This window comes from Penicillium waksmanii, assembly GCF_028829765.1.
Source record: "Penicillium waksmanii strain IBT 27052 chromosome Unknown utg000008l:1.0-5622682.0:1.0-5626561.0, whole genome shotgun sequence".
NCBI lineage: Eukaryota > Fungi > Ascomycota > Eurotiomycetes > Eurotiales > Aspergillaceae > Penicillium > Penicillium waksmanii.
The window spans coordinates 1,689,658-1,703,881 of record NW_026643254.1 but is presented as its reverse complement, the minus strand read 5'-3'; the positions used below and the strand labels follow the sequence as shown (position 1 = coordinate 1,703,881).

General features: G+C 51.6%; 3 protein-coding genes across 3 annotated transcripts; all 3 read left to right on the top strand.

Annotated features, from left to right (window-relative positions):
- Nucleotides 1-69: 69 nt before the first annotated feature.
- On the top strand, nucleotides 70-3,814 carry N7481_008958 (uncharacterized protein; the record flags this gene model as incomplete). Its single annotated transcript, XM_057268177.1, is given in 3 exon segments — nucleotides 70-1,224; nucleotides 1,239-2,542; nucleotides 2,800-3,814. The coding sequence occupies 3 exon segments, from the start codon at nucleotides 70-72 to the stop codon at nucleotides 3,812-3,814; spliced, it is 3,474 nt and encodes a 1,157-aa protein (XP_057118854.1).
- A 1,395-nt stretch (nucleotides 3,815-5,209) lies between these two features.
- On the top strand, nucleotides 5,210-8,909 carry N7481_008957 (putative C2H2 finger domain protein; the record flags this gene model as incomplete). Its single annotated transcript, XM_057268176.1, is given in 2 exon segments — nucleotides 5,210-6,375; nucleotides 6,395-8,909. 2 exon segments carry the CDS (start codon nucleotides 5,210-5,212, stop codon nucleotides 8,907-8,909), a joined length of 3,681 nt encoding a protein of 1,226 aa, XP_057118853.1.
- A 2,238-nt stretch (nucleotides 8,910-11,147) lies between these two features.
- On the top strand, nucleotides 11,148-13,568 carry N7481_008956 (putative C2H2 finger domain protein; the record flags this gene model as incomplete). The annotated part of the gene is made up of 5 exons (XM_057268175.1): nucleotides 11,148-11,153; nucleotides 11,254-11,969; nucleotides 12,028-12,927; nucleotides 13,020-13,500; nucleotides 13,560-13,568. Coding segments are annotated over 5 exons (2,112 nt in total), but the record flags the coding sequence as incomplete, so codon positions are not given.
- Nucleotides 13,569-14,224: the final 656 nt, after the last annotated feature.

The window sequence follows — 14,224 nt, the reverse complement described above, 5'->3', positions numbered from 1 at the left end:
TATTGGAAACACGTCTTTCCATCATCTACCCATCAACCCATAGACTTGGGCACGCATCACTCAATCGCCATGGGAGCCGGTGGCAAGAAGGCGAAAGCCAAAGATAAGAATGGGAAGGCTGGAGCAAAGCAGAAAAATAAGAACACCAAGAGTCCTGAAGCGACAGCAGAAGACCAGACGATAATTCAATCCTCGACTCCTGACAGCCCGGCCCCTGTGGTACAAGAACCCGAACTCGGCCAACCATCGCAACCAGTACTTGAACAAATCCCAGAAGCCGTCGAGCCACTTGAACTTGAACCTTCTCCAACTCCAGTCGACCATGAGGAACCTGAGACAGTCTCATCTAAACTTGAAGAACCCTCAGATCAACCACCCTCTCTGAAGGGAACCGAAACCGACACCGAAGGTCCCGTGTCAACCGACCAAGATACGGCCGAGACTTCTATAGAGCCCGAAGAGAGCCAGCCATCAATCGAAGACAGACACCAGCCTGAGCTTGTTGAAGAATCCAACAAGCTGGAATCAAGAGAACAAACGCCTGTTCCGTCTCCAGCTGTCCCATATTCGCCCGTGCCATCGCAAGTACCACTGCCATCACCTTCCCTGACGGAGGCCCGGTTTGTGTCCAGCGCTTCACCAGAGGCCGGATTCTACCCTTCGTCTCCAGCAGTTGTGCCATACGCCTCGCCTGTGCCGTACGCTTCACCTGTGCCGTATGCTTCACCTGTGCCGTACGCTTCACCTGTGCCGTACGCTTCACCTGTGCCGTACGCTTCACCTGTGCCGTACGCTTCACCTGTGCCGTACGCTTCACCTGTGCCGTACTCTTCACCTGTGCCATACGCCTCGCCCGGATCATACGCCTCGCCCGTGCCATATACGCCACCCCGTCCATACACATCACCTTTCGCATCGCCCTTTGCGTCGCCCTTTGCATCACCTTTCGTCTCACCCATACCCAAAGTCAGCAGTCCGCTGGCTCGTTCTCATTATCCATATATGCCTCCCGCCATGCCTCCAACAATGTCTCCCACCGCAACACCCCCACCACCTCAAGCACCAGCTCCTCCTATGATGGCACCTCCACCCCCCTCCATCAACCAATCAAAGCTATACTACCGCTGTTCACTCGCCTGTCATGAGCTCTGCCGGGGTCGTTCCACCATATGCTCATTATCCTCCCCCCTCAGCCAAGCCCCCAATACATGCACCGGAGCTACAGTGTCTCTGATCAGCCATATGCATCTTCATTCCAAGCCCTCCGGGACCTACCCCTACCGGGCAATGGCGCAACACACGAGAACGGCACTATATCACCTCCTGATAATAATGACGCCGAACATATCGAACTACTGCAGCGCATCCAATCTGCAATTCCAGACATCAACCGTCTACTGCATGGCTTCCAACACACCCACACCCGACTCAACAGTCGCGAGGCAGAAATGAAGCAGATCGGCAACCAGCACGAGCAAGCATTAATGCACAAAGAATTCTATATCGAGGCACTTCAATCACAAATGAAAAAGACCGCCAACGAAAGTGCCGAAGAATGCGCTAAGCTGAAGAACACTATCAACGAACTGCGCCTTGAGCTCGGAAACTTACAAGAGAAGCAAAGAGATCTCGAAGATGGATTGGCGACGCACCAAAAGTCCAACGAAGAGCTTTCTCAAGGCAAAAGTGACCTCGAAGCAGAACTTGCCACGTTGAACACCAGCATCGAAGAATCCAAGGCCGCGCACGAGAAGGAGCGCGAAGAGCAGAAAGATGAGCATACCAAGGCTCTTGCGACGCAGAAGCAAGAACTGACGGAACTCTTCGAGGAGATCAAGAATGAAGACGAGAAGGCTGCTGCTGAGACTCTTGAAGCGCGCGAAAAGGAACTCCGTGAACAACACGAGGCTGACAAGGGTGAATGGGAGAAGGAAAAGACACTGATGCAGGAGACGCTCGAGACTCACCGTAACGAACTCGAAGCGATAAAGACAGAATTGGCTTCTAAAATCGCCGCGCTTGAAACCAAGGAGAACGAATTGGAGTCTCGCCTTGCCGAACTCACCTCGATCCGCGAAGAAGTTGCCCGTACAGTAGCCGAGCTCGAATCTAAGGAGAAGGAGCTCCAGGATACTCGCGACGAGAACGCGAAACAGATTGAGATGATCCAGAACACCCATGCGGGTGAGTTGGATTTTATGCGCGAGGGCCACGCGAAGGAACTGGCTACCGCTGCCCAGGAGCTCAATGATAAGATTGCCGCTGTTGAGGCCCAGCTTGCGGAGAAGGAGAAGAGCTGGGAAGCTGAGAAGGCGGGCTTGGTCCTGCAGATCTCTGAGAAAGATGGGGAGCTGTCGAGCTCTGAGCGGGAGAAGGAGAGATTGGAGGGAGATGGCCTCGTCAAGGAACAGCAACTTCAGCGTGCGGTGGATGAGATGAAATCGACTATTGATCATCTGGATGGTGATTGCGACCGGCTGAGGAAGACACTCCACAGTCTCGGGGAGGCCACCGATCTCAAGACTAAGGGCGACCGATTCTTGTAAGTGAGCCAGCAGTCTGAGTTTGATCATTCTTTTCCGTTCTCTATATTTTTCATGTTTATGATTCATGATCACGATCACGATCATGTTCACCTAGGCATGTCCATGTCCGTCCATGTCACTCATTATTATGTCTCTTTTGTCCATGCAAAGACCGATCTATTTCCTTCACTCTATAGAATGTCGATATCGCCATAAAACCTGAACTTGAACCTGAATGTATATGAATGATTCTAATAAACCCCCTTCTCTCTAGTACCGACTGTTTCAACCAACTCTCCCAAATGATCCACGATCTCTCCCAAGACCACTTCGCCTACCTCCCCATCGATCCACCAAAAGACATCCTCTCCAAAATCCCCTCGGAACTCCCCTCCTTCCTCGACAACAGCCCAGCCTCCCGCGACCTCCGATGCGCCTACATCCGCCACGTCGTTTCCAAAACCCTAACCTACCGAGTCTTCCAACCCTTCCTATTCACCCTAGGCCGACGCTACGACAAAGCCGACACATTCTTCCAAATGCTCTCGATGGACATACGCCGCAAATCCGTTCGCCGCGAGGCATTCTGGCGCCAGCAGACTCTAAAAGCAGCATACACGACCTCGGACGCGAAACAATCTATCAATGTCGCTGCTGCTGTGATCGTGGATGAAATTATAGATCATATTAGACATTTCGCTGATCCTAAACATTTGGATTCCCTACTAGTCACTGTTCGCAAGATCGTTAAACTTGCGGCTGAAACGTGGCGACATGCTCGCGTTGAGCGAGAACTGGTTCTAGCGCTCCTGCCCGCGCCAGACGCGGAGGATGTCTCGAACGAGGGGTGGTTGGAGTATGGAGTCGCGAAGGAAGCCAGTCCGATTCAGAAAACCGTTCCTGATCCAACTCGCCATGTCGTTCTTCGGACATTCCCGTGTGTGGTGCGAGAGGCTGCGCATGAGGACTTTGCTTTTGCGTCTGGGGAAAGGGCGAATTCGTGCGTTTACTCGGTCGGTGAGGTTCTCTTCTCCGATTCACCGGTTATTATGGCGCGGTTGCAGGAGGTGGCGAAGAAATCTACGGATACGTTGGTTAATGAGGGGGGTCAGTTGAATTTGAACTTGTCTCCGCCGAAGACGCCTAAGATTGGCTCGCAGGAGAATGTGAATGTGAATGTGGTTGGGCCGCTTAAGGGGATTGAGAGATCGGTTGCTATTCATAATTCGCCAAAGTTGACGGTGCAGTCTGCGCCGAATAGTCCTAAGGGACAGTTTATGAAGACTTGATGAGGTGGGAGGTGGATATGTAGAGGCGGGAGTGGGAGCGGAAGTGGGGGCGGGGCGGAGCGGGAGGGGAGGGTCCCTTTCTGAGACAGGACTATTGTTTCTTTTGTTTTTTGTATTTTGTTCGTCTTTCTTCCTTGGCCTGTATTTTCCTTTGGAATTGTTGGATATAGGGAATTGGGGTGTTTCTGTGTTTGCAGCGATTGAGCGACTGAGCGATTCAATGATTCAGTGACTTCATGTGGTGACTTCATGTGTGTGACAGTGAGAGTGTATGTGTGTATAGGAATGGATCAGCTTGAAAACTTGAAGTACGAGTAATAGTCAATATTCCGTGGCACTGCCATATATGACGTGTGGAATGTATCACATTGTCTCAGACCCTGAATCCATACCCGTGTCCATATATACCCCGCAGGACCAGATCCGAGTGAACCATGGAGCATACGCGCCACCCAAAATATCAGGAACGCAAGCCAGCTGGGTTTAGTCTTCAGCCCTATCTGCTATCTGCTATGTGGCTTTGCCAAACGGACCCCACGGATATAATAATAGAACTGAACATGCCATACTTTGGCCCCCATAACTCAATCGTGACAGGGTGAATATCTACGGAGTGGCTCAGTAAGCCTGCAAACACTGCAAATATGCGCACAGCCATGTTTCGTCGTTTCACAGAAGTCTGCCTCGTGGGGTCGAGATAGGATGAAGAAGTGGGATGTGAACTATATTGAATGTATTGTCAAGGGCAAAAAGAATTCTTTCAATTATTTACCATTCTTCTGTAATTCGGGGTGGCCGAGTGTTCATGTGTTCATGTGTTCGCAGGATCAGCGCGTAAACCAGCCGAGCGCGCGGGGCCGTCAGGGCGCTAAATGAGGCTCATTTCCATTTCCACTCCATTTCCACTTCACCACCACCACCACATTCCACTCCCACAAGGCTGACCTCGACACAATCGGCCCTGGACAAGTAAGTAAAAAAAGAAAAAAGTACAGAAAAAGATTATCCCATGCGACCACTTCCTTCATCTCCTTCTTCCTCTCAATCCTTTTTGTACCCTCCGCTTCCTCTGGCGCGGCCCCCATTGCTGACAGTCCACAAGCTGACTCTCCAACTCAACTCGACTCCCCTCTTCAGCCGGGTCGCGCGCATCTTTTCTTTGCCCACGCGCACTATTTATTCACTCCTGCACGGGGTCTCGATGATCGATGACCGGGTATTTGAATCTATATAACCCCCCCTAACCGACGGAGTAATCTGTACCCCAATGCCACTTCAACTTTCAGTTTCCCACTTCCTGGCCCTCTCTCGCCCCCTTCCGACGGTGGCTCGCCCCAACTACCACCTGTCGCATCTGCTTCTGCATGGGCGGAACTAACTCGCGATCATCTGAAAATGTCGAGTCCCCACACTCTTCACTCGCCGGCGGGGCATCCCCATCCGTTGGATCTAAACACCTCGGACCCTTATCTCTCGGCGCCATCCGATCCCGAAGAGTCTGAATTTCAGGCCAGCGCAATCCGTTTGACTCCAGTCGGTGGTAGCCCAGGCCACAGCGTCTCGTCTCCACCTGATGGGGCCGGCGCTGCCTCGGTCTCGGTCTCGGGTCACTCTGCTCAAGGCCAGGGCCAGGCCCAGGCCCAAGACTATCTGTCCCCGCAGAATAACCACTATATCAATCCCAGCGCCTCTCTCTCTCCCAATAATGGCGAGTTTCTCGCCCCCTCCGATATTGATCTTGCCAGTGGCATTGGGACATGGTCAAATGGGGCCGCGGCTCCCTTTGCTGCGGCGGTATCGCCAACATCGACTCACCAACACCAACCCTGGACACCGATCATGGGGATGAATACCTCGTCGCAGTATCTCAACCCAGAAATTACCGTCCCGAGCCCAGCTTCTGCAACAGACTATCCTTCAGCCCAGAACAACGACTTCCATATCACGCCGGGGTCTTTTGTGAGCCCAACACAACCAGGTCTCGGCATCTCGAACCAACCATATACACAGCCACGACTTTCCGTTTCCTCTGAGCAGGCTCCAAGACAAAATAACGCAGCACCCGTCGTCGGTAGAGGTCGGAGCCCAACCGTCACTGTGGAATATATTCCGCGTGGTGATTCCCCAACTCAGGAACCTAGTAGACACGTGCGACGCGCGAGCCGGTCGTCTGCTCACCTCTCCGTGACTGGACTAGGAGACCAGTCGAGCGAGGAGGAGGGATATGAGGACGATCAACAGTCTATTTCATACACTCCTGTTGAACGAACAGACGGTCACCATTGGCATGGTCTTGATCCATCGTCGCGAGGAAATGACTATGTGCTAAGCCCGAATGATCTCCAAGGCGAACGAGAGCGCGAGCAGAAGATCGAAGCCATCAGTCGTTGGTCAGAGCGCGTGGGTAGTGAAGCCGGAGATGACCCTGCTCTTCCTTCGTCTCGAAGGAAAGTACCGAATAACCGACTTCGCGCAAGGAGCACGGGAGACCGTCCCCTTCAACAAGAAGACTATTTCAACCTGAAATTTGGCCCCACCGGTCAGGCTATCCCCCCCGCCTCGTCTCATACTGCATGAAAGTAGCGAGGATGAATATAGCGAGACGTCGGAAAGCACTGCCAACGCAGAAGAACCGGGCCGATATGACCGATCAACACCAGAGGTATACTCCTCGCTGGAGCAGAAATCGCCGGTAGAAGGCGAATCCCGTCTTTATCCCTGGAACGACTATCCACAAGGTCCAATTCGAACAGAGATGATGCAGCCTGACAGTTCGACGGCAGCTATGGTCGCTTATGAAAAGCGCGCGAGAGATTTGGAGACGGCTTCTCTCACTGCGACTATCGACAATAACAGTATTATTAACTTTGGCGCGAATTTCGAACGAATGAGTATTTATGATGGGGCACCGAAGAAGCCAGAGAAGCGCAACAGCACTTTCTTGAAGCGCTCCTACCAACAGGCATCTAATATGTTGAAGCGCCAGGCTTCGGATCTTTCGCTTGCCACGGTCAACTCTCACTCCCACCATGCAAGCCCAGAGCCAGCGCAGCGCAAGGATAGTGGCTCTCACCGACACCGACTGAGTCTGTCCACAAAGCACTCACGGTCTCCAAGTTTGAGTAACGCTCTCCTGTCCATGTCAGGCCAGCTGGCTGCGGTCGGCGGCAGTAATTCGGTTCAGGCCGCATCTCCCAATGCTGAGCCGAGCGCTGGCAGAAACAGTCTCCAGGGTCGGAACAGTCTTCAAGGCCGGAGCAGTCTCCAGATCAAGGCTCGTGGGCGAAGTAGGAGCGAAGTTCCCAGAGCCCCAACACCGGGACTCATTGACTTGATGACCACTCATGGTGGTCCGCCCGTCGCTAGTATTACCCGATACCAACAGCAAGAGCCCAGCGCAGTGCCAACCCCAACCAGTGCAGCACCGGAGCTCGAAATGGCCTGTGGTGAAGATGAAGACGACATTGATTTAGCCGAAGACAAGGGCCTTGTGATGCATTTCCCACCCATCACGCGTCTGCCGGTGCCCACGTTCGAAGGGTTCAAGGCGCAGATCATGCAATTAAGCCCTGGCTTGGAGCCTGCCCTGATTCATCGATTCGCACATGCACAGGTTCAGCGGTACAAGACCCTTGTCGAGCTGCAGCAGAAGCATTCCGCTACAGTCACCAATCGAAAGTGCAAATCTGGCAAGTTCTGCAGCGCGCTTGGGGGTCAGCCGGTGCTGTTGCAGCAGCAGAAATCGCTCGCTGATGCCGAAGCTGGACAGACTCAATTCCGCATTACGGATTATAGTCAGGGTGGCGATCAACATGTCAAAGGCGAAGGAGCCATCGCTGCAGCGCAATTTCCTCCAGGCGTTCCTCTCCCACCCGTTGCTCGACTGCCAGCTCAGTTTGAGTGCCCGATTTGCTTCCAAGTGAAAAAGTTCCAGAAACCCTCTGATTGGACCAAGCACGTCCACGAGGATGTGCAACCGTTCACGTGCAGCTTCCCTGAATGCATGGAGCCCAAGTCCTTCAAGCGGAAAGCAGACTGGGTTCGACATGAGAGTGAGCGACATCGACAGCTTGAGTGGTGGACGTGCTCGTACCACGACTGCTCGCACATCTGCTACCGCAAAAACAATTTCGTCCAGCACCTGGTTCGCGAGCACAAGATGCCCGAGCCTCGGGCGAAGAAGACAAAGGGATCGACGACCACGGCGGAAGGATCGGCAGCTACGCAGCGGGAACAGGAGTTCTGGCAGATAGTCACTGACTGCAGGAATGAGCCCGAGCAGACTCCAAGCAAGGAGCCCTGTCGCTTCTGTGGGAACGTTTGTAGCTCCTGGAAGAAGCTAACGGTCCACCTGGGGAAGCACATGGAACAGCTAGCCATGCCGGTTCTGGAACTAGCAAAACAAAGCTCGTCCACCCCTAGCCAAATCCAAATCCAAAGCCAAAGCCAAAGCCAAGTCCCGATGGTGGGCGGGTCCGTCGAGTCTCACCACGCACCTGCACCGTTCCAGAACCTCCCACACCCAGCAGAAGACCCTAGTGCACCAGTACAACTAGCTCGGCAACAATATTCCACTAACGATGTCGGCGGCCCAGCCAGCCACAACCACGCCTTCTTCAACTACTCCGACATACCCATGGCCAATTATCCGTCCATCTCGGGCACGCAGCTATCGATGGAACCGGAATCGATCGACCTTCCCGGCGATCAGTTCCCCAGCTACGGCATGGGACAATACCATGACCAAGCCACGCTCCACCCACCGACCCAGACCCACCCCCTGCATCAACAATCGTCTTCCTCGTCAACGTATCCACCGCCCTTCAACGCGGTTCCACGCGCCCGAACACCCGAGACGAACCCTACCATCGTGCAGGGCTCCTATTCGCTGACTTCTCAGCTCCCGCCTCAACCTCACCCTCACCCTCACCCTCAACAGCCGGCCTCGTTGTACTCCGCTCCGACCCAAGCTGGCCCTGGCCCTGTCCCTGACCCTGCTGGGTATCCGACATACCAACCTGTGGCGCCGAACGCTAATGTTATTAACGGCTCGTATACTTCCGCGTATACAACCAGTTATTCGTCTCAGATGTGATGAAATGATCTACGACTTATTTTTTTCCAATCTTCCTTTTTTTTACCGTGACGTTATGCCCTTTCTTCAAGTTTTTCTTGGGTTCAATTGGCATGCAATTTGCATTTTCTGGGCGTGCGTCTACGTGTCTACCTGAGTACAGTAACTACTCTACATATACCCTTCCCCCTTTCATTTTATTGTGAATCGTGGATCTTCATTTACCCGTTTCCGTTTCCCGTGTCGGCTGATTGCTGCAAAGTTGTACGTCACGTTTTATTAGTCGTGCATGAGGGAAGGGTGAGGATTTACTTTTTGCAGATACTTTTTCTGAGCTATATTTTATTTCATTTCTTTTGGTTTTCAATTTATCGACAATGAATCTTTTCTTCTTCTTCTTGCCTACATACATACGTGCATACATACACAGTTGTAGTACATAGCTTAACCTTCATTAATTTTTGTACATAGTATTGGCTGCCATTTTCCTACTAGTTCAGATGGGCCAAGACCAAGAACTTGAAATGTAGCCAATCTTTGTTTTTTTGAGTCCCTCATGGTATGTTTTCTTTTTCCTATTTCATTCAAATTCTGCATGTTTACTTTTTTCACTCCTCGATAGTCTTCCAAGTTTTTTCCCCTTCCCTCCAGTCCAGTCCGGTGCTTCCATTTCTGTTCCTCCTCCTCCTAACAGGGTCACGTATTCGGAGTTAAGCCATTTCCCGCATGCGTGGAATGATGATGTACTAGCCGAGACTATCGCGGGATTGTATGTACACATATTTTAAGGGGCACTGGGGAATTTTGTCTCAGGCGGCCAGTGGCGCGGCGTATGTATGCATGGCATATGAGCCATCATATTTTTCATTATGTTCAGAGTTTGATCGGAAGTTAGCCGTCCTCGCGTGTTTCAAAAGGGGGGGGGCCTAAGGGCTCAGGAGACTCGGATCGGATGTTTGAGCCCCGTTGAAGATTAGATTCTTAGAAGGGGTTCGCCCTACCCTCCCCAGCAACGTACGACGCGTGGATGGAAAGTGTCAGGATGTTTCACGTCTATCCCTTGCTAAACGGCATGGCGTCGGGGAACGAGGGCGCCGATCGTCCCTGTCACAGCCCGATTTGGTCCTTGCGTCTAAAGAGGGTTCGGTTCGTGGTTCGGTTCGGTTTTTAGCCACACTTTTTCTATTTGCAGTGGCAGTGGCAGCTGCAGTTGCAGCTGTACTCGTACGAGTACCGTAGGTGGTGCGGTTGTGCGGTTGTGGTTCCAGCCTCAGCTCTGTAGGTGTAGGGAACGCTGTGACCTTCGTAGAGTACGAGTAGGTAAGTACGAGTATGGAGCAGCTAATTTAACTACACTAGGTAATTTACTATCGTCGATCGTTGGGTCCGGATAGGTTCATTCGTGTTCATGCCAGTGTTCATAGGGTCCTCCAAAGCCATCCACCAGGAAGTTATATCCCAACAACTCATCGAATCCAGATACCAGTTGTGCGACCCTAACATGAACTATGGCTCCGATAGAGTGGGAGCGTTGGAGCGCCAGATTTCTAGCGCGAAAAGTCAAGCGCACAGAGCCGATCCAGACTGAAGGGAGGGGGATGGGGGCGATCGACCTCCCAACCCGGGTGAATCGTCGCAAGATGCAGCGGGGCTGTGCAATCAAGGGATGAATGACATGCACATTCCACGATGGAAATCTGAGTACGAGTACAGAGTAGAGTGCACGAAGCTCGCTTTCGCTCTTTCTTGTTTCGTATTTGTGTCCCTTTTTTTTCTCTCCCTTTTCTTTCTAGACACCACATTCCGCCCTTGATTGTCCGCGTGGTTAACCGGCTCGGGGCGAAAAGTGGAGTTATTTTTTTGTCTCTCTCTTGTGAGGTTTTTGTTTTATTTTATTTCATTTTATTTCATTTTCGCGTGCGCTGGGCTTGCATGTACCTCGTTTTTTTTTTTTGGCAACGAGGGGCTTGCTGCATATAACCTTGTCATCCCCGATTCGATCAGTCGCTTTTTCATGTTCTTCTCTTTCTGCCAGATGTCACACACTCGTTCAAGTTTTTTGTGATCCTTATCCTGATCCCGACTTTCCTCTCAGCTTGTTTCAGTGTGGTCTTCCCGATCTATATACTCCCCTCCCCCATATATCCACATCCACCCGAACCACGATCGATCCACTCCTCTATACTTCCTGTTCTCTACTAGTACTACTCGTACTAAACTAAAACGGCGGTGGGATCTTGACCCAATCACATCATCTACATGGAGGTTCGTGTAAACTGAAGATCCGTCATCTTCTCAACCCCACCTTTCCTCTCCATCTTCCAGCCATTCCAAGGAACCCTGGAAGGTTCAAGTTCAAGTTCAGTTGTTGACACCGTCCTCTTCTTTCCCACAGGACCCTCAAATGACCTGGCAGGACTCAGGTGATGTCCTTCAAGGCATCATGGTCGGCCCTGATGCCCACCACCCACCAACTCTAACTATGGGCGATTCAGCCTCAACATTACTCGACCTCCACCTAAACACAGACCTCTCATCTCTCGAGGCCCATCCTCCCACTCACAACCACTCCTTCCTGGGCCCGTGGTCCTCCTCCTCATCCACTGAGCAAAACTTCTACTACCCCCACCACTACCCCTCCCGACTCACAGGCGCTCAGGATGCTTGGAATCCGCTACAAGTCACCGGCGTTCCATCATCCGGGATGTCTCATTTAAACGTCTCACCGGGGGGTGATGACTATGCCTTCCAAAAACCCCACTATCGGACCCCGTCTGATAGCGGGAGTCAGTATATGGGCAGCTTGATCTCGGGTGACTCCGGGTATGCAAGTAATAATGGCGCACCTCAGTCTGTTGTTGCTTCTTCTTATGGTATGGACTCGAGTCCGCATCTTAGTGCTAAGGAACATGACTTGAAGTTTGGCGAGGCTTTGGCTTTTTATGATCAGCAACAGCAGCCTCATGGTATGGGGGTTGGGAATATGTTTATGAAGGATGATTGTTCTTCGCTTTCGCTTGAGTCGGTTAAGTGTGATCATCCTGCTTGTTCGTGGATTGGGAAATGTCCTTCTGATAAGAGGTAAGTTGTCTTCTCTTCATCATCACTGTAAAATGCCAGTGCTAATAAATGAATGCAGGAAACACGAAGCTCGCCACCGGAAATCCTTCAAATGTGACGAGGCAAACTGTCCCCGGAAAGAGGGCTTCGGCACCATCAACGACCTTGCCCGCCACAAGAAATGCGTTCATAATAAAGAACCCGAGCGCGGGCCGAAGATGATGTACCTCTGCTTTGGCAAGAACTGTCCACGTCCCAACAAGCGCTGGCCTCGGCTGGATAACTTCAAACAACATCTGAGCCGCATGCACCACGAAGAAGACGCGGATGCACTACTCAAGAAGTCTATGGACTGGTACGAGAGTGTGACTGGTCATCGCGGCCAGAAGATCGAAGACACCTCACAGGATGATTCGATGCTGGACATCCCGCATGATATGATGTCCACGCATTCTGGAGACCTAGATGCCGATGGGGATATTGCCGAGTCATATTGCAGTTACGATGCAGTGGATTTCCCATCTTCTCGTGATCCAACGCCGAGACCATTCCAGAGCACACAACACCTTGAAGTCTCTCCCATCCAACAACATTCACAATTCTTGTCCCCGCCTCGAGCGAGTGACAGCCGCATCGAGCGAAGCAACGCCAACCCCGAAACATTCGTATCCGATGCCGCAGATAACTTAATCACCGCCATGACGAAGAAAATGAACAACCGCCACCAAAGACAAAGTCACAACAGCGACGAAGGAATCGAGCTCGAGCCTGAGAATCCAAATCTATCTCAACCTCAGCGTCAGATTCTTCAGAAAGTACTATTAGCAGCCCTCGACCGATTATCAGACGACGCCTCAGCCTCAGTCTCAGTCCCACCCGCGCCAGTCCTCGTCCCAGTCCCAGTACCGGCCGAAATCAAACAAGAGGGATTCCAATGTGATCTTTGTCCTAAACGAACTCGTCTCCGCTGCGAAATGAAGTAAGTAACTAACCCCTCTCCATCCCCCTCCCCCCAACACACTCAAAATCCCCTCCCACCTTGGGTTCGCAGTTCCTAACAATTTCACCCAGAAAGCACCAAAAACGCCACGAACGACCATACGGCTGCACATTTCCCCACTGCGCAAAATCATTCGGCAGCAAAGCAGACTGGAAACGACACGAGAGCTCACAACACCTCCACATCACGAGCTGGTTGTGTAATTCAGATTCGGGTTCGGATTCACACGAGGACGGCTCCGACTCATGCGGCCGAATCTTCTACCGCGAAGAAACCTACATCCAACACTTAACCCAGTCCCACCACATCGCGAAAGCGAAATTAAAATCCACCCTGAGCACGACTCGTCTCGATCTTGCGGATTCACGCCATTTCTGGTGTGGGTTTTGTAATCGATCTATATATTTGACTCCCGGGGTTGTTGGTGCGGCGGCATTGGATGAGAGGTTTAATCATATTGATGTTGAGCATTTTAAGAAGGGGGAGCGTGGGGGGGGATTGGTGTTTTCCTTCGAGGACGAGTATTGGGGGGTGGGGATGAAGACGGGGAAGGTCAGAGGAGGAAGAGGAGGTGTCCTGGTCTTTAATGTGATATGATAATTTTGGGATAGATTGATGTGGTGCGGATGGTTTATGAATATTCTGTATAATGTTATACCATTTTGTCATGATTGATATGGTTCAGGGCGAGATTTTTAAGATCTTATGTAGGAGGTGCGAGAGATGAAGTAGTAGCATGTGTTATCTGTGACAGAAGCTCAGAACCCTGAAAAGTGGTGATGATATGCGAATTTGTAGAGATCTAGGAGAATGCGAGGCAGCAGCGGAGAGGCGATCTTGGAGGTCTGAGACATCTCCGCCTCCAGGGATATCATAATCAACTTCACCCGTTTGTAACAAATCACATGGTTGTTGCTTTGGGATGTTTTAAGTACCTAGGCATCTGCAGGTCTATCTGTATAGAGTTGTCTCCTCTTCCTCCTTCTCTCATGCTCAGCCTTTTCAAGTGCCACTACATATTTGATCTTTATCGTATCTGAGTTCTTCCCACCGTTCATTGTCTCTTTCTCAAATTCAGTCTCAGAAAGCTTCGTCATCCAAATCCTCCCAGTCCTACTCCACACGGCGATCGTTGTAGTAGCGACGGGTGATGTTGAAGCAGATCGGGTTATTTCGATTCTATTAACCGAGCACTCGTCGACTCCCCCACCGCCCCGATATGATGGCCGATAATCTGACGGAATATACAAAGCTCTTTTCCCCTTGAACTCAATCC